Source organism: Macaca fascicularis, chromosome X (genome assembly GCF_037993035.2).
Source record: "Macaca fascicularis isolate 582-1 chromosome X, T2T-MFA8v1.1".
NCBI lineage: Eukaryota > Metazoa > Chordata > Mammalia > Primates > Cercopithecidae > Macaca > Macaca fascicularis.
In genome coordinates this window covers 38,165,856-38,187,801 of record NC_088395.1, presented here as the reverse complement: position 1 = coordinate 38,187,801, position 21,946 = coordinate 38,165,856, and the positions used below count along the sequence as shown (strand labels likewise).

At 44.6% G+C, this 21,946-nt stretch overlaps 1 protein-coding gene across 2 annotated transcripts in view; it reads left to right on the top strand.

Moving 5' to 3' along the window:
• The first annotated feature begins 11,182 nt into the window (after positions 1-11,182).
• Positions 11,183-21,946, top strand: part of SRPX (sushi repeat containing protein X-linked) — a 74,379-nt gene continuing 63,615 nt past the window's right edge. For both annotated transcript variants that reach the window (XM_005593291.5, XM_005593290.5), the window contains exon 1: positions 11,183-11,346. In XM_005593291.5, coding sequence (XP_005593348.1) covers positions 11,238-11,346 — 109 coding nt within the window. In that variant the 5' untranslated portion in view covers positions 11,183-11,237. The remainder of the gene's footprint in view (positions 11,347-21,946) is intronic.

Here is a 21,946-nt window from a genome sequence, read left to right as displayed (position 1 = left end):
CAGTCTCATCTTCCATTTCAGTGGAATTAATGTTGGGTCCCCTTTTGAAAGTATTCCTCCCTTAGAACTAATGTTGGAACCGAACTGTCGATTCCCTCCTGGGCAGGGGTCGCCGCGAAGGATCACCGACACGAGATTCACAGCAGAGAGTTATTTATTACTAGCGCGCTAGGGTCCCAAGCTCTAAGTTGGCCCTGGGACCCCGACTGCTTGTTACAGGCTGTTTACATAGGCAAACACAAGTTCAAACACAGCTTAGGGCGCGAAATTCAAACAAAGCTTTAGGCGCGTGGTAATTGGGTCTGTCTATGGCCTGAGCAAGGTGTCTTGTTCTAATTGGTTAGAGCAGGACCTTATGAGGTTTTTTTCCTGGAGTTGTTGATTCCGGGAACTTCGAGGCAGGGTGGGACCCCCGGAATTGGCAGGGTGGGACCCCATGAGGTTGTTTCCCGGAATTGGCAGGGTGGGACCCTATCAGGGTGGGACCCTATCGAGGCAGGGTGGGACCCTATCCAGAGCCACCTGGTGTTAATTTTTTTAAGTTCTTTTTTTATGAGGCCTAGTTTCTAAGTTTTATGCGGCCTAGTTTCACTATGATCTCTAGACTAGTAGAGCCTACAACATAGGGATGGGAAGCAACATTTTGCTAATGGATTAGTAGAGGTAATAGTGAGTGCTGCTACTCCTATTTTCACCCCTGGCTTTTTAGATCTATGAAAATATATATATATTTTTTTGAGATGAAGTCTTGCTCTGTTGCCCAGGTTGGAGTGCAGTGGCATGATCTCGGCTCACTGCAAGCTCCGCCTCCCAGGTTCATGCCATTTTCTGCCTCAGCCTCCTGTGTAGCTGGGACTACAGGTGCCCGCCACCACACCCGGCTAATTTTTTGTATTTTTAATAGAGACAGGGTTTTGCCGTGTTAGCCAGGATGGTCTCGATCTCCTGATCTCGTGATCCGCCCGCCTCGGCCTCCCAAAATGCTGGGATTACAGGCGTGAGCCACCGCACCTGGCAGATCTATGAATATTGACTATGGGAGAAACAGGACCATATAGTGGACTCTGACTCAAAGCATCCTGGAAGACATTGCCCAGCCCTGCAAGGTGTTTTCAAAAGGCCATAACAGCATTTTCAAAAAGCCACTCTGTTTCTATCAAGCCAGCTGCTTCAGGATGATGGGGAGCATGGTACGACCGGTAAAGTCCGTGAGCATGGGACCATTGCCATGTTTCATTTGCTGTGATGTGCGTTCCTTGTTTGGAAGCAGTGCTTTGTCTAGTATCATGATAGTAGATAAGATAAGTTTATGGATGGTAGTTTTGGAAGAAGCTTTGTGGACAGAGAAGGCAAATCCATATTCAGTATGAGTGTCCATTCAAGTATCAAGGTAGACTACTCAAAATCCTGCCCGCTGTGAGGATGAATTTCCCCTCATCCCTGTCTTTCAAGGCTATTATAGAGCAGCACTGTAGATGCTACCACTATCTACTTTCATGTAGTGTCTTCACGTCATGCAGCATCACCAGTAAACCAAACCTGAGGTTTTTCTTCCTTCATCAATTTGTCATAGGGAACTCCCCATCAGACCATCCATACCGGTTAGAAAAGTGAAAATATATAGCAGAAGTAGGGGCCATGAGTATTTGGGCAGCTTCTTTTTGTTTGTTTGTTTGTTTGTTTTTTGCCCTGTCGCCCAGGCTGGAGTGCAGTGGCGCGATCTCGGCTCACTGCAAGATCCGCCTCTGGGGTTCATGCGATTGTCCTACCACAACCTCCCGAGTAGCTGGGATTACAGGCGCCCACCACCACGCCCGGCTAATTTTTGCATTTTTAGTCGAGACGGGGTCTCACCACATTGGCCAGGCTGGTCTCGAACTCCTGACCTCAAATGATCCACCCACCTCGGCCTCCCAAAGTGCTGAGATTACAGGTGTGAGCCACTGAAGCCAGCCTGGGTTACTTGTTCATGCAACTTACTTGTGGTTTCAAGGCCTGATCAAGCCTGATCACATATACACCTCTTCCATTTGATAATGGAGTGCTTCTTTGCACACACAACTTTATGGCTTATCTACTTGAACAACCTCGAGCTCACAATGGGGAGCTCAGGTTCCATGGTAAGTCGGTGGCTCATGGTGGTTAAGCATCCAGTCTCTACAAAGGCTCAGTAGCAAGGCCAAAGTTGTTTCTGAAAAAGAGAGCAGTTATCTGCAGAATATGACAGTGGTTAGCTCCAAAATTCTAAGGGTCCAGTTTTGTGTCACTTACAGGGGCTTGCCAAAGACTTCAAAATGCATCCTTATCTGTCACTGACACTTTAAGCACCACTGGAGCTCCTGGGTCATATGTCCCAAGTAGAGCAGTTTGCACAGCAGCCTAGACAAAAGCCTTCTCTTATTCTGGGCTCCAATCAAAACTAGCATTTCTTAAGTCAAATTCATACAATGGCCAACCAAAGAGGAAAATACGAGGCATACTCTCAATCAGCTTCTGTCTTAAAATTCCCTAAGCAAGTGTCTTATTGGCCTGCCTGGGACCTGTGCCAATCCCTCTAATTGCAATGTCTTGGGAGTAAAGTTCTACTACTGACGCAGCCTCATTCATGCAATCACACCCATTACTAGAGTTTGAGGTATCTGTGGCTGGTAGGCCCCCTCCAAAACCATATTAGTTCCCCAAATGATGTTCTGGGAAAACAAATCAATGTCTACCCCTGGAAGGATTAAGCTCTTTATGGCCTTCACTGTCTTCATTCATGAAGATAGCATATCTTCCCATTTAATTAAGTCTTTCCTCTATAGCTCTTAGTTACAATTTTTAGAATATGTGTATATGTACATGTGGTGTATCATACATTTGTTTTACAGCTTAAACCTTTATTTAGTTATTTTGGGTACATAAGAAAGCTATTAATCTTCATACATTTCCTATTTGTATACTTTACTGAACTCTCTGTGGCAGGCAGAATTCTGAGATGACCCCCATGACCATTACTTCCTGATGCTACTCCCATGATTACATTAGGCTGCATTGCAAGAGAAAATTTCTGGATGTATTCAGGTTACTAGTCTTGACCCTGAGGTAGAGAAATTTCTGGGTGGGCCTAACTTAATCACGAGGCCTTCTAGAGTGAAGTCTTCTCTAGCTGGTGTTAGAAGAAAAAGTCAAAGAGAGATTCAAGGTGTGAGAGAGATTTGATGCCAGGGAGGTTCTCTGTTGCTAACATGGAAGGATCTGCAGGTCAAAGGGATCTGGGAGTGATATCTATTTGCTGACAGTAGTGCCTGACCAGTATTCATTGAGAAAACAGAACTTCAGTCCTATAACTGCAAGGACATGGCAGGCTAGAACTTGTGCTGTATTTGATGTTTGCTATATGCATCATGTGAAAGACTAAATCCACTATAACTGTTCTACTCACAGTTGGTGCCAGAGGCCTCACATTCCTCTAGTGGTTTTTTTTTTTTTTTTTTTTTTTTTTTTCTGTCTCCCTGCTTGACTTTGGGATTCCTTAACACTCCCCCTCAGGGAGAATCTGGATCTTGCTGCTGTTTCAGCTGGAATTCACTGTCATTTGCTGGGGCCCTGTTGGTGTGGTGGTAGGGTGTGGGGAGGAAAAGTGTTCTATAATATTATGATGAAATCTCAGCCTTTTAATGAGCATGTGTCCTTGGGCTATGACCTTCGCAGATATTTCTTAGTTTTTAAAAACTTCCCCTCTTAGGTGAGACAGGAAGGCTAAGGAGGCTGAAGTACAGGAAATGCACTTCTCCCAGGTGGGGTAAGCCTCTGGTAAAATAATTCCCCTTAGTAAAGTAGTTCTTTTTTATGGAGAAGTCTCTGGGCGTATTTCAAATGATAAGATTAATCTTCCCCTCCGGCTGCCAGCACAGGAAGGGTCTTTCTTGGACCTTCATCATGAAAACATGGCAGGGTTCTTGGAGGTAAAGCCCACAACAGTGTGGGGGTCCCAGCTATGACTTCAGCTCTCACAGGTCTTTCAATGTCGTATTAGTCAACACTCAGCCTCCAGCAATTTTTCCAAACTGCCATTTAAGTTTATGGTTCCAACATGTCTTCTGCTCCAGGTAAGCAGCGCTTGACTGTGACTCTCTGGACTTCTCTGTCTTTGCAGACGACATTGATGGCAATTTGCGGTGAAAACTCAGTTCTCTTTTGGGTCAGAGAAAAGATATTGATTTTCAGTGTGTCCAGATTTTTCTCGTTGTAAGGGCAGGAATGATGGCTTCCAAGTACATGCAGGTAAAACAGAAAGTCATTAACTTTAACTTTTATTTCTGCATTCTTATATTTCTCAGTTCTCTTTACGACCACCTATTCCTACTTTAAAAAAGAATTTTTCATGAATCTTTTATTGAAAGCACCAAATAGATATTCTCTAAAATTGCTTTTCATTTTTATAGTTTATTTCCATAATAGAGATCTGTTTTACTTTGAACCTTTAGTAAAAATATTCTTTTTCTTGTGCTGTAGAATTTTTTTCAACCCCAAGAGCTTGTGTTGTTTCATTCTGAATATTTACGCTAGAAAAAGAAGAAATCTCTTTAAGCCAAAGGATTGTAAACAGACACTATTCTTAGACTGTCTTTATCTTCTTTGATCTTGACCTTGAACATTCTTACTTTAACCCCCTCCTGGCTAGATTTTTCATTTTTTATTTTCTATTTTAATTTCTGAAATACATGTGCAGAATGTGCAGGTTTGTTACATAGGTATGCACGTTCCATGGTGGTTTGCCGCACCTATCAACCTGTCATCTAGGTTTAAAGCCCCACATGCACTAGGTATTTGTCCTAATTCTTTCCCTCGCCTTGCCTGCCCCCGACTCCCGACAGACCCTGGTGTGTGATGTTCTCCTCCCTGTGTCCATGTGTTCTCAGAGCTAGATTTTTAATAGATATGCATGAGCACAAGCATCAACCCAATGCACCCTACTCATCTGGCATTAGTTTCACATGATTCCAATAGACTCAGGTCAAATCATCTTGCCCTTCTATTCTTGAATTCTTGAAAAGTCTGATACATATTGTAGTTTGTACAGATGTATTATGTGAAAGAGTAAATCCACGATAACTGTGCTACTCACAGTGTATTCCCTGGACTGGTGCTACTCTCTGAACTGTTTTGTACTGGTCCACGATTAGATAAGTACAGAAAGGGAGAGTATAACCTTAGAGACTATGATAACAATTTCATAAAATAATTTTACATCTGCTGGGCAAAGTGGCTCATGCTTGTAATCTCAGGACTTTGGGAGGCCGAGGCGGGAGGATTATCTGAGGTCAGGAGTTCGAGACCAGCCTGGCCAACATGGTGAAACCCTGTCTCTACTAAAAATACAAAAAATAGCCAGGTGTGGTGGTGGGCGCCTGTAATCCCAGCTTCTTGGGAGGCTGAGGCAGGAGAATCGCTTGAACCTGGGAGGCAGAGGTTGCAGTGAGCCAAGATTGTGCCATTGCACTCCAGCCTGGGCAATAGAGCGAGACTCCATCTCAAAAAAAAAAAAAAAAAGAAAGAAGAAATAATTTTACAAATTATTGTTATTATTTACAAATATTAGGTTTGTGGAATCTAATAATAGAACCTTGAACTTTGTATGTCTTTGACTTGTTTTCTCTTTTATTTTTCTACTTAGTCATCTTTACTGATTTTACCAAAGTATGGATCAATGACGGATTGGACATTAAAAAAAAAAAAAAAAAGTCCTTTACCACAGGTAGTTTGAGAAAAAATGCCTTAGAATGAAGCACTCCTAAATATCTCCTTGACTTTTACTCTACTGGCAACCCATTTCCCAAGGTACAGTGAGCCACCACATTTCCCCTTAAACTTCCATCACTTTACTGTGAAAGGATACAGAAAGAAAAGAACTGGGTTTATTAGGAAAGCGGAAGTAGAGCAGGAGAGCCAGACTAACGCCATTTTAAGTTAACCTCCATCTTGAGACTAACAAGGCACATTCCTTGCCAGTCATGGCCCGTGGTCATAAGATGTTTACATTTAAGGAAACAGCTTAATGATATCGGCAAGGACACATTTCTACAGCAACAGAGTGTCTCTATGTCCCAATATCCATAACAGTACATGATTTCAAGTTCATTATAGTTATGCTTTAATGTACTTATGCCAATTATGATGTATTTATTTATTTATGCTTTGATGTATTTATAAATTTGCTTTGATGGATTTATGCCAATTATGATGTATTTATTTATGACGTATTTATCCTTGGCTTCCTAAGTGCCAAGGATGGTTTTATTTAAATGAGCGAAGTAACAAATTTTGTCATACTTTCAGCCCACCCACAGGTAGACATAACTTAGCTTAGCTTTTACATAGATAAGACTCCTAAACAAGAAAAACTTAAAACAAAGATGAGGCATTCCTCTTCTTGATTTCTGAGGACCCCCTAATCTGTAACTGAGTAGCTTTTAATAAACTGTCTCTTCTCACTGTACTCTGCGACTTGCCTTTAACTCTTTCCTGTTCAAGATCCAAGAACCCGTTCTTGGGGATCCCTCTTCGGGCAACAGCTTGAGAGGGCTGGGAGAATGAGGAGGCATGGGAAAATGGGAGGGGCATAACAGGGCTTTCATTCTTTCTCAGAAAATACCTGTCCTGCAGTACATAGATGGCTGCCAGGGTCTCTTTTGATGCTGTCTCTGAGTTGACAAGCTCAAAGAAGAAAGTTGGGGGCAGGGAGGTGACTCTTGAGAATCCTTTTCCTTCCTTCTCTCCTGGGGCTCATTCTGCTCTGACTCAGGGGACAAGACTGTTTTGTTGACTACAACCTCCTCAACACTGCACAGAGTGGAAAGATACCTCCCTCCTCCTGCCAGACTTTGATGTCTGTGTTCTCTTCTTCTCACCTCCGGTACTTTGCCCAGTACTCAGGAATGCTTCAGATGACAAGACATGCACCTGAGGCGCCTTGGAGACTTAGCTTATAGGCAAATAGATTGCACTGTCGTAGGTTGAGCTGTGAAGCCACTACTGGCAACCCCTACGCTGTATCAGTGTGATTCTTTTTTTTAAAGAAAACACTTTCAATGATTTGTTTAATTTAAATGAGAAATATCATCACATGTTTACACATTTAAACAGTACAAAGGATTGTATAGTAATAAAAAATTATTTCTCCTACTCTGACTTCCCCATGCCCTGATATAGTATCATGCCTTCCCCATACCACAAATGGTAGCAAGATATGTGTATTATTTTGCTTGTTATTTCATTAAACAAAAGATCTGAGAGTACCTTTCCTATCGATGCATATGCATCTTGTTCATTCTTTTTAATGGCCGTGTAGTATTCCGTTACATAGGTATGCATAATTAATAAAATAATTCCTCATTAATGGATATTTACATTTACAAAAATGTCGCCAACCTTTTGTTACTATGAGCAATGCTGAATCAACACCTTATATGCACTTCTTTGCACAGAGGAGCCTGATGGAGTGGGGAGACTACCTGGCTTTCTAGGGATTCTTAGATTCTTCATGTGTGATTGGTTTTTGAGATCTAACATAGGACATCATTTTTATCTTTGCTGTCTTTTAATATTTCAATACAGCACGCCTGCCTAGAGAGATGTTTGGAATCTGTTTCTTGCCGTCCTATCTTCATGTCCTTTGCCAAAAATATCTTTTCCTAGTTCATAAATAGTAACATCAAGCAGGATAGGAATGGTGTCATAGGTCTGTGGCACTCCCTGAGTGACTTCTCTTTGTTTTCATCAACTCATTAACCCATAAGTTATTTGATAGATTATGAATCTATTTAACTATCTGATTATCTTCCAAGATATTGTGGGATTAGAATGAATTGACAATCTCTTCCTCTACCTTACCTCTACCCTCATCTCTTCTAGCAGAGAGAAAACTGAAATAAAAATAATAAGAAAAATAGAAGTCCCATTGGAATTTTCTCTATAGGGTAGCAAAGAGAGCAAGAGACTTTTTTTTCTCATTCCAGGCTCTTAATTTATTTTTTCATGTTCATATTAGTTCTTCCCAAGGTTTATATCGAATACTTCAAGCTTGTCAAGGAAAAATAATGGTTTCCCAATATTATATCTAATTGTGTTCCCTATTACTCTAACCCACGTGATTTATATACCTTTTACATTTTGACAACAATGGCATTCCTTTTAGTATTCCCACTAGGTAAGAATACCACCTTGTTCTCTCCCCTTTATCTTTGTTAGGTAAAAATGAAAGGGTTATTTCGATTTATTAATACAAGAGGCAACTGAGCTTGGATCTATCCTTCAAGATATCCTTGCACAGTGAAAACAACAAATGTTATTTTGCTCTATAAACATTACATTGAGATATTTCTTCATGTCTTTTATTTTTGCTTACTTTTTAATGGACACATTGTAAATGTACATATTTATGGGACTCCCATCTCTACAAAAAAAAAAATTAGCCGGCTATGGTGGCATATGCCTGTAGTCCTAGCTACTCAGGAAGCTGAGGCAGGAGAATTGCTTGAGCACAGGTGTTTGAGGCTGTAATGAGCTATGATTGTGCCACTGCACTCCAGCCAGGAAATAGCACTCCTTCTGGATAAACAAATTCAAATTCAGAGTAAGACCCTGTCTAAAAAAAAAAAAAAGAAGAAGGAAAGAAAAGAAAAAGAAAAAATCAACTCAGTTTTTTTTTTTTTTTTTTTGAGATGGACTCTAGCTCTGTCGCCCAGTCTGGAGTGCAGTCGTGCAACCTCTGCCTCCCGGGTTCAAGTGATTCTCCTGCCTCAGCCTCTCGAGTAGCTGGGACTACAGGTGTGTGCCACCACTCCCACCTAATTTTTGTATTTTTAGTAGAGATGGGGTTTCACTATATTGGCCAGGCTGGTCTCGAAGTCTTGACCTCAAGTGATCTGCCTGCCTTGGCCTCCCAAAGTGCTGGGATTACAGGCATGAGCCACTGCACCAGGCCTCAAGTCAGTATTTTGCGTGACCATCACCTTATCCATTTCCGATTTATTTCTTTGTGGTGAGGACATTCAAAGGCCAGAGAGCAACTCAAAAGTAAGTGTGGTGTTTCTTGTAATCCAGAAAGAATCAGTGGATAGGAGAGAGCTAGAAGTTCCTTCTCAGCCCCATAATAGAATGCATACTGGTTGTGGTTAAGACACATTGCTTCAGAGGTGACATAGGAAAGGAAGGCTGCTGGCCAGGCTATCCTGGACCTGGAATTTGGGGTGCACATTAACCCTTGTTTATGGTCCTAAAGAAGTAGTTCTCTACTGGGGGCATTTTTCCCCTGGGGGACATTTGGCAATGTCTGGAGACATTTCTTGGTTGTCACAACTGGGGAATGGGGGATTGCCACTGGTATATGTTGCATAGAGGCCATCAATGCATCTCTCATCGTGCAGGGCAGCCCCCCTCCCCAAGAAAGAATTATCTAGCCCCAAATATCAATAGTGCCCAAGTTGAGAAACTCCTGGTCTAGAATTTTTATCCTATACTAAAACTTGTACCGCAGAGCCTAGGGGATTGGGGAGAGACAAAAATATGCATCCGGTCAAACTCCAGGTCACATCCCTGAAGATTCTGATTTCATTAGTGTGAGGTAGAGCCTGGATATGGTATTCTCACGAAGCTCCCCAGGTGACCCACGTAAACAAGGTTGAGAATGACTCCCTGGAGAGTCTGGTCTGATGGAGGCCACAGAAGAGCCAGACCTCCCCCCATTTTCCTGCGACTGGGGGGTTATTTAAAGGTTGGTTCCCTGAAGAGGTAGCAGCAGTGGAGAAACCCAGGGGAGATGGAGCGAAGTCCCCCCAAGTGCTAGAGAGGGTAAGATGGAAGTTCAAATCTGGGGCTTTTGTGAGAATTGGGAAACAGCACTCCTTCTGGATAAACAAATTCAGAACTTCTAGGTGAGTGCTCCCAGGGCTCTTAGCCTAGCTATCAGACCAGACTACTGTGGCAGAGAGAAAGATGCCCTTCTACAGTGGATGTGGCCCCTGCCAAGACACAAAGCTCCTGAACCCAAAGGCATCTGGATTTTGGCTCCCACTTGCCCCTTCCTCTGGGTGCCTTTGTAGGGTGCCCAAACTGCACAACCTAATGCAGCAACCCCAACTAAAATTTGCCTTAGCTAAGATCTTTCTGAGACAGTAAAGGGGCAGCGTATTGCCTTACTGATTTAACAAGAACTAAACAACCAAACAACAAACAAACAAACAAAACAAACCATGAGAGGCTTACTCAAATGCCTCAAAGAAACCAGATCCGTCCTGCGGGCAGCCTAGAAACCCCATCCTGATGCCAGGATCCAGCGATGCCAAGCTACAGCGAGGAGGCTCCAGTCTGGTCGTGGTATCTTTGGGGTGGTTAAGAACAACCCAGGAAATGAGGAAATCTGGCTGCAGGAACCTACAGCTGGATCCCCAAGGCTGTGGGTGAGACAGAGAACTTTCTGTGCCTTGTGCTCTCCCATCAGCTGATCCTGGAAGGAGAACCTCAAGCCCCATCCTAAACCGCAGCACAGCAGGCACGCACCCGGTCCAGTCCTCGATTTATTCCTTTGCAAAAGAGAAACAAACAAACCAAAAAACTGTAGTATGGACTTTGACGTCAGCAGAATTCCACACCTAAGTTCCAGTCCCTGCTCTGCCAGTAACGGGGGTGAATCTGGGCAAGTTTCTAAGCGTCGGTTTCTTCTTGGAGAAAGTGGACATAGTAATAGCGAACTTGGGGCATGGTCGTGAGGATCATACCAGAGAACGTGGCCATAGTATCCGGCCGCAGTGTGGCCACTCTGAATCCCCTCGGTTGCCCCTTCTGTTTCCGTGTGACTCACACAGCTTTCTTCTGCACAGATGGTATCCTTCTAGACGTCTGGGATGTTCTAGGCGGTTGAGCCACCCGTGTGTGTATTCCGGGTGAGGGGGCGCGCAAATTGGACCAAAGAAAGATACTCTAGGATATTTCGCTCTGCTGGGGCATGTCTCCAGCGCTCTCTGGCCAGAAAGCGCTGGCACAAAAGGAGGAGGTGGGTGGGTCAGAGCCCCAAACCGCGCAGTGTTCCAGTGGGGCGGAGAAAGGAGGGCAGGCCCCAGGCGGGAAGGAGGGAGGAAAAGAGGCGAGAGGAGGAGTTTTCCAGCCCGGCCTTCGCCCGCCCGCTAGCACGCAGTCCCTTGGTCTCTTTGGTCTCCTCCCGCCCCTGGAAGCGCGCTGCGCTGCCGAGGCGAGCTATGCGCCCGCTCGCCATGGAGAGCCCCGCACACCGGCCCGCGCTGCTGCTGCTGCTGCCGCCTCTGCTGCTGCTGCTGCTGCGCGTCCCGCCTAGCCGCGGCTTCCCAGGTAGGATCGGAGGCGTGGCTGCCTCCTCAGCTGGGCACCAAAGACCCCCGGAGTCGCCGTTGGGACCCTTCGCTCGGGATAGCGGGAGGTGCAGGGGGCGCCCTTTGTTTGCGCAGAACTCCTCTTTCGCAGCCCGAGGGTGGGGGTGATGCGGAGCGGGGCTGGTGTCTGGGCACGCACCGGGAAGAACTGACTGTTCCATCTCCAGGCGCGGGGCGCCCTCGCGGCGACGGGAGCCCGGGCACCTTCTGCGTCCGGGCTTCCAGAGTTCCAATCAAACCCTTTTCGGTGTAGGAGGCTCCAGAGAGAAAGTTTGGCCGCAGACTAGTTTGCTACTTTCTCACACCCAGAATTTTGCCTCTCACATGGTTGCTCACTGGAGGCTGGCAGCTTGTCCTGGAAGGAACCTCTATGCCCTCCCACTACACGTCCCAGGCTACCCCCTTGGGGCCGCAGGGCACGAGCCACGGGAAAGCGACTTTTGTGGAAGGCACGGGCGGGGCCTCCCCTGAATCTCTTAACCCCCCCTGCTGGGGATTCAGAGAAAGTCTGCGCCTCTGAGGAAGAATCGCCGGCTGAGTGGTGACATGTGGCATGCACTTGATTAGCCCCAGGGAAAGAGGGCTACTCGCGCAAGGCTCTGCTGGGCAGAGGGTGCGGCTTATTCCTGTAGGGCGTGGTCTCCGGCATCTAAGGGGGCCCTGGTGTTTCTTGGGGGCTCTCCTGGTGTGAGCAAAATTATCTTTGGAGATGCACTTTAAAAAGCTCCAGCTAACTTCCTCACCCTGGAGTCTTAAGTTAGCGAAGAGCTTCAGGGGAGTAGGGCAATGTGCCACGCACTCCTGTTGCCTCGGAATGGAGAGGAAATCCATGGATGCGTTTTAATTTAGTGTTAATGGGAAAGTGGGTGACGTGGGCTATAGGGCGTGCAAATATTTGGCTCTGCGTTCAACACTGTGGGCAGCTTAAATCTGGGGTATTAGAAATGAACCTACTGAGTTCTGGTAGAAGGACAGAGGATGCCCATCTTTCTACCAGTGTGCTTGGGAGATGTAGGGATGGCTGCGGGAAACTCTCTGCATGCACCTAAATGAATGAATAAAACAAATTTGTAAATTAATAAACAGGAACATTTGTGTTTTGAGCTGACTCTTAAGTTTTCAGCTGCTTTGTAGGAACTGATTCAGGGTAAAGTGGAAAGGAAATTTTATCCTTACTGCCAGGCAACTGTCATTCCCATGGTGTGTTAATACCACCTCTCCCACCCCCGTTAGCAGGAATCAGGTTAAAATGAACCTATAGGGGAAGAGGAAGTCATTAAGTGCCCCAGAAGCAGCTTTCTGGGGAGCAGGCAAATAAGGTGAGAAGCTAGAGATAGCTTTTCCGCACTGAATTGGGAGGTGTCTGTGAGCTGCCTGGGAACCTCAACTTCTTGTTGAGCCTTTCTCAAGCTGGGGACCCCTTCTCCTTTTCCATCCGACCTCCGTCCCTTCTCCTCCCCTGCCCTCCCCTCTCCTTTCTCTCATCTTCCACCTTTATATAGTATAGCTTGCTACCAGGGCCCAGCCACAGAATCATGAGTTTGCCAGTTTGGGCATTCACTACCACAGTCTTTTGGGACCTATCCCTGGCTTTCCTGGCTCCCTCTGCCAGCCTGCAGGCTGCTCCCAACTTTTAGCCACCATGTTCCTGCTTGCCACTACCTCCACTGACTCCTAACCTGCCCTCTGGCTCTGCTCAGACCACAAATGAGCTGAAGCTGATTGGAGCTGCTTGATAGACACTCCTCTTGAGCCTCCTTTTGGCATGGCTCAATGGGGTCTCTTGGGAAGTGTGCTCCGCCGAGGTTGTGAGATCCAGAGGAGGGGATTTCAGTCCAAGCCAGAGGCTTTGGAAGGCTGGGGAGGGGAAACTCTCTAGGCCCTTGGGTCTGAAAGCAAATCACATTGGCTGAGTTCACTCTAAGTGCTGGGTGACAAATTTTAAAGATCATTTCAAAGACACTCTCCTAGCAAGTGGACATCATATGTCCAGTAAGAGAGAAAGTAAGGGCCCTGAATCTGGAACTCCTGAAAGAAGATGGAGATCTAGGGCCCCAATCAGCAAGTCGATTATGTAACCATCTGCACGTGAATAGCAAATCTGTCAGAGTGAGAGTAAATCACTCTCATTCCCACTCCTAGAAGGTGTCTGGAGTTCTTCCATCTTAGAATTTAATGCAGCTTTTCTGACTCTCTGATCTATTTTTTTGCAGCCTAGCAAAGATGCAGTGTCTATAAAAACCCACATGAAGTGTATGGAAAATTTGTAGAAAAGTTGTTTGCGTTTGCCTGTGTTTGTATGCTTATAACAGATGAGAATTTTGATTCTGTTCTTAAAATAATTCTTAGAGCTGTATTTGCATGTGAGATTTTGTAGGTTCACTCTGCCTCCTTCTGCAAACAAGGCTGAAGATGGAGAATGAGTACCATGGCCTCTAAGAAAGGCTTCGTGAATCTTACATCTGGAGAAAACTGCTAAAGTAGCGTGGTTTTACTAGTCAGGAAAACCAAGTGAGGTTTGCTAAAAGCCAAACCAGACTATATCAGCTGAAGCAGTCTTCTGAAATACCACATTTGGAGATAAGTACTAGGAATGGAGCACCTAACTCAGGTTCTATAATTAAGGTCTCACCGGGAACAGGCTAGGAATTCCTATTTAGATTTAAAACGTGTAATCAGCTGACAGAAGTACTCTGCAATGAAAAGGAAATATGCTGGGGAGAGCAGGTCATTTTTCTCTAGCATTTTCTTCATTGATAACACTCTCAGTACAGTACAATGTTGTTTGTTAGTTACTACTCATTTCACAGATTTGGGAGCTGAATGAGACACCAGAAACCATTGTTAAAGCTGCATCTTCACATCTTCCCAACTCATCAGTCCTTGCCCCATAACCAGTGCTGCTTTTCTCTTTTAGATTATTGCTATAACCTTCTCACTTTTGGTCTCCCTAATTCTAGCTCATTTTACTTTCTCACTTTAGATAATGGTCTTTTAAGTCCATTGACTTTAGTACTGTTTTTTATCACATCACTCCCCTACTCAAAAACTTAGGACAGCAGCTCCCTGTTCTCCCTCAAGTAGAAAGTTGTTAGTTGTTTTTAGGGGCCTAGACAGTTTGCTTCTAGCCTCATTTTCCAGACTTTCCCCCCTGGTTTCCTAAAATCCTATCCTTATAGAACGTGAGTCACATTTTCCTTCTTGGCAGATGCTGCTTTCTGTACCTGGAATCCTTCCCCCTGGCCATTTGTCCAAATACTGCCCACCATCCAGCAACACCCCCACTTCGATGAGACCTTTCCTTGGTCACTCCAATGGGAAGCAACCTGCCTTCCTTTTAACACCCATGGTCTCACTCAGGTCTCTTATATTTATCACATATGTCACATATGATAATGCTGTATATTATCATAATTTATGCGCTCTTCTTCTTCTTGCAGATTTTAAGCCCTTGCAGATTTTAAGCTCTTGCTGTGTCTTACCCTTATTTGTATTTCCCATGGTGCCTAGCAGAGCACTTTGTGCCACATGGATATTTGTGCTTAATGAATTAACAGTGCCTGTAACTCCAGTGATGGGCCACTGGACAGGAAAGGAGCTGAGGGGAACATGTGCACAGGTACACAGGGCTTTGTGCCACCGTGAGTCTACGTACATAGAAACGATGGCTTACTGGCTACAGAGGTTCCTTTTAAATCTACGAACACTCTCCGTTTAAGCAATAACCTTCTCTGTTGGGGGCTGTAAGCTGAGAGACTGACTGCAGCCGCAAGCTGGAGTTTGCACTTATTATTTTTGTTGGCCACCTTGATCTGTGCCTTTCCAAAGTGGTTGAATGGTTTCCTTAGTAAACGCAAATATGTGTGCTACATCCATCCCTCTTTCAGAGAACACAACTGAAATTAGTAATTGAAAGTGAAGAGAGAATTTAAATAGAAGACGTTTTAGTTTTGCCAGGCTATAGCATAGTATGAAAGTTGTAGCAGGCAAGTTATGATTAATGGCCAGGTTAAGGATTCGCTTCCAAAATAGCAGTGTGAATAATAACCTCTCCCAAGTTCCAATTCATAGGGAGTTTCTCAAACCAGCCCCTCAGTTCTTAATTGATTGAAGTAATTGTGACAGGAAGTCAAAGCATTCTACTTCAAATCTCCCCTGTAGGATTTAACCAGAATTTCCGAGATGACACTTTCCTAATGTGTGATGTCTGAACTGCTAACTTTTATGGGCCATTTGTTTTAGGAGGGTGATCTTTTAAGCCTGAATCTTTCTCTGGGAAATTTGGGTTTAGTTCTGACATAGAATCAGTTTCTACCTTTTCTAATAAAACCTGGGCTCTGCCCAGAGACTTATTTTCAAAGTGAACACTGAATGATGAAGCATTTATGTGCTTGGGAGACCACGATGAAGAAGGTATGTAATTTCTTCTCTCTTGTAGCTTTCTGTCTTATGGGGAAATAGAGACATAGTTATTTCAGGTAATCAATGGTATAATACAGTTGAATTGACAGGCCCGGGGAGCACAGAGAGGAGCTATGTGGGAACGCTGGGATTGGTTATTGAAGAATGATGCTGAGACTTGCTGATGCGGAGATGGTGGCACTAAAGGCCCAAGAAAAGTGAAAGTAGAGAATGTGTGGGCTTCTCTAAGAATGTTTTGAAATTGGAGACAAAAATCTGTGTGAGTGTCCTTTTTCTGGGGAGATGGCTCTATCCTGATTCAAAACCACTAGTTGCTAGAGCATCTTCATGAATTCTATGAGAAAATGTGCACTTAATGGACAGAAAAATCAACGTACAGAGTAAGATGAAATTACCAGAGTAGGTAAACTTTGATTGAACCAGTGAGCAGGTGGCCTTTCCAGTTACAGCCAGGTGTATAGTTTCCAGTTATTTTCACTTAAAAAGCAGCACCAAGCAAAACAGATGTAATCATGAATTGTAATTGCCTTCAGGCCTGGGCTGGTAACTTGCTGTACCCCCCTGCCCCACTTAGTACAGTGTGACTTGGGGGAGGATCTTTAGTCAGTATTTGTGGATTTATTGATTGATGTAATTGTGACAGAGAATCAAAGCTTCCTATTTCAAATATCCCCCGTAGGATTTAACCAGAATTTCCAAGATGATACTTTCCTGAGAAAACGGATTGCAAGATAGCTAAATGTCAAAGGAAATTTGTCCATTTGACAGGCAATGAATCAGGGCATAGTTAATTGCGAAGGCTCTTGGATGTCAAATCACCCGAAGACATTATTCTAAGAGACTTAGAAACTCAAGGGAGCTCTGGGGGCAGGATTTGCAGATAAAGATTTAGAGGAAAAGCTTGTGCAAGAGAAAAGTCCTTGGTAGCATTGCTAAGCCCCCAAGTTTTCCAAATGATAATTAGTAGCACCTGGATCATACGGGTGTCTGGCACATTCTGACCTCAGAAACCTCTGGAGTACTCATTCCGGAGCTGAATGATTCACTCACCCGTAATCCTTAGCTCACACTGGATACTTCTTTATACATTGTTCTCCAGGGAGAAGATAAATGGGTTTGGACATAATGGCTTGGATTATCCCAGAGGTTTGGGGTTGTAAATTGAGCATAATGATTATCAAATTTTCTTCTGAGTAATAGATCCAAACATAGAATCTGGGGACAGACTTTCTGCCTTGGCCTTGAAATATCATTGCAATATTTCTTCTGTCCCACTCTTACAGTGACCTGTAGTGTAATCACATGTCCTAGCAGCTCATGTCCCCTGCTATCGCTAGCTGTTTGCAATGTACATCCAGTTGTACTTAATGAGAACCTCCTCAATGCTGATTACACCCCATGATCTGCTAATGGATGACCCTCGCCTGCCACTTATTGTGTGGGTGGCTGAGCTGAATGACCCTGCCAATCCCAGCGATCCAAGATTGTTCACAAACACTAGTTAAATTAGGGCCACAGGGTGAGAATTAAGCCAAGGTTTGGCAGGCCCATTGTGGAGTGGTGAGGAAGTGGTGGAGTGGCTACATCCTCCACCTTCTGAGATTCTGCCCGCAAAGTGGCAATTCCTTATAGGAACTCTGACAGACATGTTGGTACTGACTCAGTATTAGTCAGATCAAGGCTCCAATTCCTTTCCATACCCGACCCTGAAATTCTGTTTCCATTTAGATTTTAATTCAGCTTTCCAAGGGGTAGGGTCATTATGTTGCACCATTACCTATTCAGGGATCGGATGCCCCCAGCTACATGAGTAGGTCGTGGGATCTTGTTCATTTTTGTATTCTCATGGTCTAGCAGGGAGCCTGACTTCTGGGAGGCTCTCAGTGAATCTGCGGAGTGACATTTGCTGGGGGGCATGCCTCTGGCCAGTTCTGAGCCCGTGGGTATCTTGGTCTTTATCTAGATTTCTGCAGGAGTTTCTCTGTTCCACACCCAGGCTCCCTTGCATGGGTTGCCTAATTCATGGAACCATGGAACCTCAGACTGGGAGGATGCCTGAGACAGTAACTTGCCCTGCATTTTAGGGAGAAGCCTCTGAGGCTCAGCAAGATGAAGGGATTTGTCTGGGGTCACACAGAGAATTAAAAGCAGAATTGGGAGTAGAGCTCAGTCTAGTGGCTATAGAATTCCTTTCACTTCATAGGCATGCACTGAATCCAATTTTTGTGTGGTCCCTACATGTCAGGCATCCTGTGGGGCACCAGAGATAGGCAGGCAAGAATGAATGGCACTGAGCGTTTGATATGGTTTAGATCTGTGTCCCCACCCAAATCTCATGTTAAAATGTAATCTTCAGTGCTGGAGGTGGGGTCTGGCCAGAGGTGACTGGATCATGGGGGGCTGATTTCTCATGAAAGGTTTAGCACCATCCCCTTTGGTGTTATTTTTGCAATAGTAAGTTATCATAATATCTGGTTGTTTCGAAAGTGTGTAGCTCCTCCATCTCTCTTGCTCCTGCTCTGGCCATGTAAGACATGCCTGCTTCTCCTTCACCTTCTGCCTTGATTGTAAGTTTCCTGAGGCCTCATCAGAGGTAGAAGCCGCTATACTTCCTGTACAACCTGCAGAACTGTGATCCAATTAAACCTCTTTTCTTTATAAAGTACCCAGTCTCAGGTATTTCTTTATAGCAGTGTGAAAATTGACAAATACAGCATTGTTCACTGAGCCCCTGTCCAGGGTGTGTCTCAGAGCTATTCTTTATATTGACACTTGGCTGTACTCTCAGCATCTCATATCTAGAGCTGTTTGGATGTTTTTCAAGAGTTCTGAAAAGTCGCTGCCCCAATGTCAGTTCTTGCCCTCTTTTGAGGTTGTCAGAGTCCCAAATGCTTCCTCTCTGTAACACTTGCTTTGAACTCCTCAACTGATTTGTGATTACATTAATAACAGTTTTATTGAGATACAATTCACATACCATACCTCATTCATTTAAACTGTATGACTCAATGGTCTTAGCATATTCACAGAGTTGTGCATTCATCACCACAACCAATTTTAGAATGTTTTCATTGTTCCCCAAATAAACTCCAAACCCCGTCGCCATCATTTCCCAATCCCCCATCTTTAGGCAACCACTAATCTATTTTCTGCCTCTATATATTTGCCTACACTTGACCTTCCATAAAAATGGAATTACATAGTATTTATCCTTTTGTGTTTGGCTTCTTTCACTTAGTATAGTGCTTTCAAGGTTCAACTGTGGCAGGATACTGGCCAGAGTCAGCCGATGGTGCCTGACCACCTCTCAATGCTGGCTGCAGGGCCACCACTAGTGCATAAAGCACCTTGGAGTGAATTAGAAAAAGAGGCCCCCATCTGGGCACATGTAGATCTGTGGACACAGGTCTTGGTCAAGAGACAGACTTTGGGCAAGAAAAGGATAGAGGCTGGCCCAAGACTCAAGGACTTGAGGCCTTGAGTCCAAGGATTCAAGACTTGGAGAGTGGAGGGCAGGCTAGTTTTGAGATGAGACCCCACTTGCTCTTTGTGAGGGTGTGATGGTGGGTGCTGTAGTGCAGGGAACTCCCTGAACTATATCTATGTAGTCCTGGATGTCGGTAGCTTAACCCCAAGTGGGACAAGCTATGGACCCCATATTCTTTTAGAGCTTGTGACTCTGTAAAAGGAGAACAAAACAAAAAGCTGTGCTTGCATGCCAGCAGCATCTGTGGTGAACTCTTGGGTCACGTGGGAGCACGTTAAAAATGCAGAAGCTCAGGCCCAAACTCAAGACCTACTGAATCAGCATCTTCATTTTAACAAGATCCTTCCAATGATTCTTCTACACGATGAAATTTAGGAAGCAGCTCTTGGCCAAGACAGGGTGGCTTGCCTGTTTATAACTACCACACAGTGGCTCACTTCCCCTCCTCTCCCATTTCCTGTTGGCTTGTGCCTTCATCACTGAATCCTCTGGCCTTCCTTTCCTAAGTCCCCAACATTCCTGAGATAAGCATGTACAGCCTGTAGTTTAGGTTTTTTCCTCCCTTCTCTAACTCAAAAACAAATGCAACCCCCCTTAACTTCATCTCTTTTTAAATCTTTCTGCCAGGAATACAGCCCCTGCCTGGCTTAGCCTTGAGCAGCAGCAAAGCACATCTTCAGGCTGATTGGTAACGGGGGCCTTGCATGGCTTTTCCCTGCAGCTAAGATGTATTAATACCTTATGAATAACTTTAACTGTCAAGAAAACCAGGCTAGTGTGATCAGGACTGCTCCTGCCACTCTGCCAAGACTCCTGGGGCTGAGAATTCCTGGAACTGATCAGCTCTTAAAGACACAGCGATTTTTTATCTTCATACCAGAAATCAGTGCCACTGGGGTTAGCGGGAAGGCAGCACCTTGGGAGATGAGTGAGAGTGAGAGCAGTGGATTAGTGAGGAAAACACCCAGCCCCTCATAGTAAGCCCCTCAAGCTCCATGAATTGGGGATGTCAGGAAGACTGAACTGTTAACAGCACTGAAAGAGGGTCTCTCACCTTTTCAGGCAGTTGGGTAAGTAGTAGTTTCCAACCCAGCAATGGTATTTTTTTCTCTTTTCTTTTCCTTTTTTTTTTTTTTTCCTTTTTGACGGAGTCTTACTCTGTCACCCAGGCTGGAATGCAGTGACATGATCTCGGCTCACTGCAACCTCCACCGCCAAGGTTCAAGCGATTCTCTTGCCTCGGTCTCCCGAGTAGCTGGGATTACAGGTTTGTACCACTACTCCCAGCTAAGTTTTGTATTTTTATTTATTTATTTTTTTTTATTTTTTTTTATTTTTATTTTTATTTTTATTTTTTTTTTTTTGAGACGGAGTCTCGCGCTGTCACCCAGGCTGGAGTGCAGTGGCCGGATTTCAGCTCACTGCAAGCTCCGCCTCCCGGGTTCACGCCATTCTCCTGCCTCAGCCTCCGGAGTAGCTGGGACTACAGGCGCCCGCCACCTCGCCCGGCTAGTTTTTTGTATTTTTTAGTAGAGACGGGGTTTCACTGGGTTAGCCAGGATGGTCTCGATCTCCTGACCTTGTGATCCGCCCGTCTCGGCCTCCCAAAGTGCTGGGATTACAGGCTTGAGCCACCGCGCCCGGCCACAGTTTTGTATTTTTAGTAGAGACAGGGTTTCACCATTTTGGCCAGGCTGGTCTCAAACTCCTGACCTCGTGATCCACCCTCTTCGGACTCCCAAAGTGTTGGGATTACAGGCACGAGCCACCGTGCCTGGCCAGCAATGGTATTTGTACAGGCTGAGTTAGGATCACCTGGGGAGTCTGATGAAATATGGTTTCCCTGGGCCATATTTTGATACACAAATCAAAATCTGTATATTTTGATTTGGTAGATCTAGGTTAGGGACCAGTAATCTAGGGTGAGGGTCTGCAAACAAAATCCAGGCAGTCCAAAGATGGCTCACTGCCAGTTTTTATATGATTAGTTGAGCTAAGAATGGTTTTAACATTTTAAACTGATTGAAAAAAAAATCAGAAGAATAATGATGTTTTGTGACACATGAAAATGATATAAAATTCAAATTTTGATATTATTGAAACACAGCCATGTTCATTCCTTTGAGTATTTGTCTATGGCTACTTGGTGATACAATGGCAGTTGAGTAGTTGTGACAGAGTCCATATGGCTTGTAAAGCTGAAATGCTTTCCTTTACAGAAAATGTTTGCTGAACCTCTAATCCAAGGCCTTACTCAAAGTGTGGTTTGATAACCAGCCTCACCTGGGAGCTTTATAGAAATGTAGAATCTTGAACACCATCATAGATATGAAATAAGCACCTACCTTTTAACAAGATTCCTGGGTGTTTGGGGCTACTTCTTCCCCACCATGAGGCTCAACTTGGGACTCATCTTGGAGGTCCAGGCCAGCATGCTGTAACTAGCCTTGTATATGGTTAATTTATCTGACACATAGCTGGGTTTGAACCATTCTTAAGGTTTGAAGCTTGGTAATCTCCTGATATCTTAGATGCTCTAAAAGCTAGGTTCCTGTTTTATTCTTGCCAATTCTTGGCTAAGATCCAGTGTCCTAATCTGAGGCTGGAGGTGGACTGGCTTTTGCTACCTGTTGACAGATTTCTTAATGCT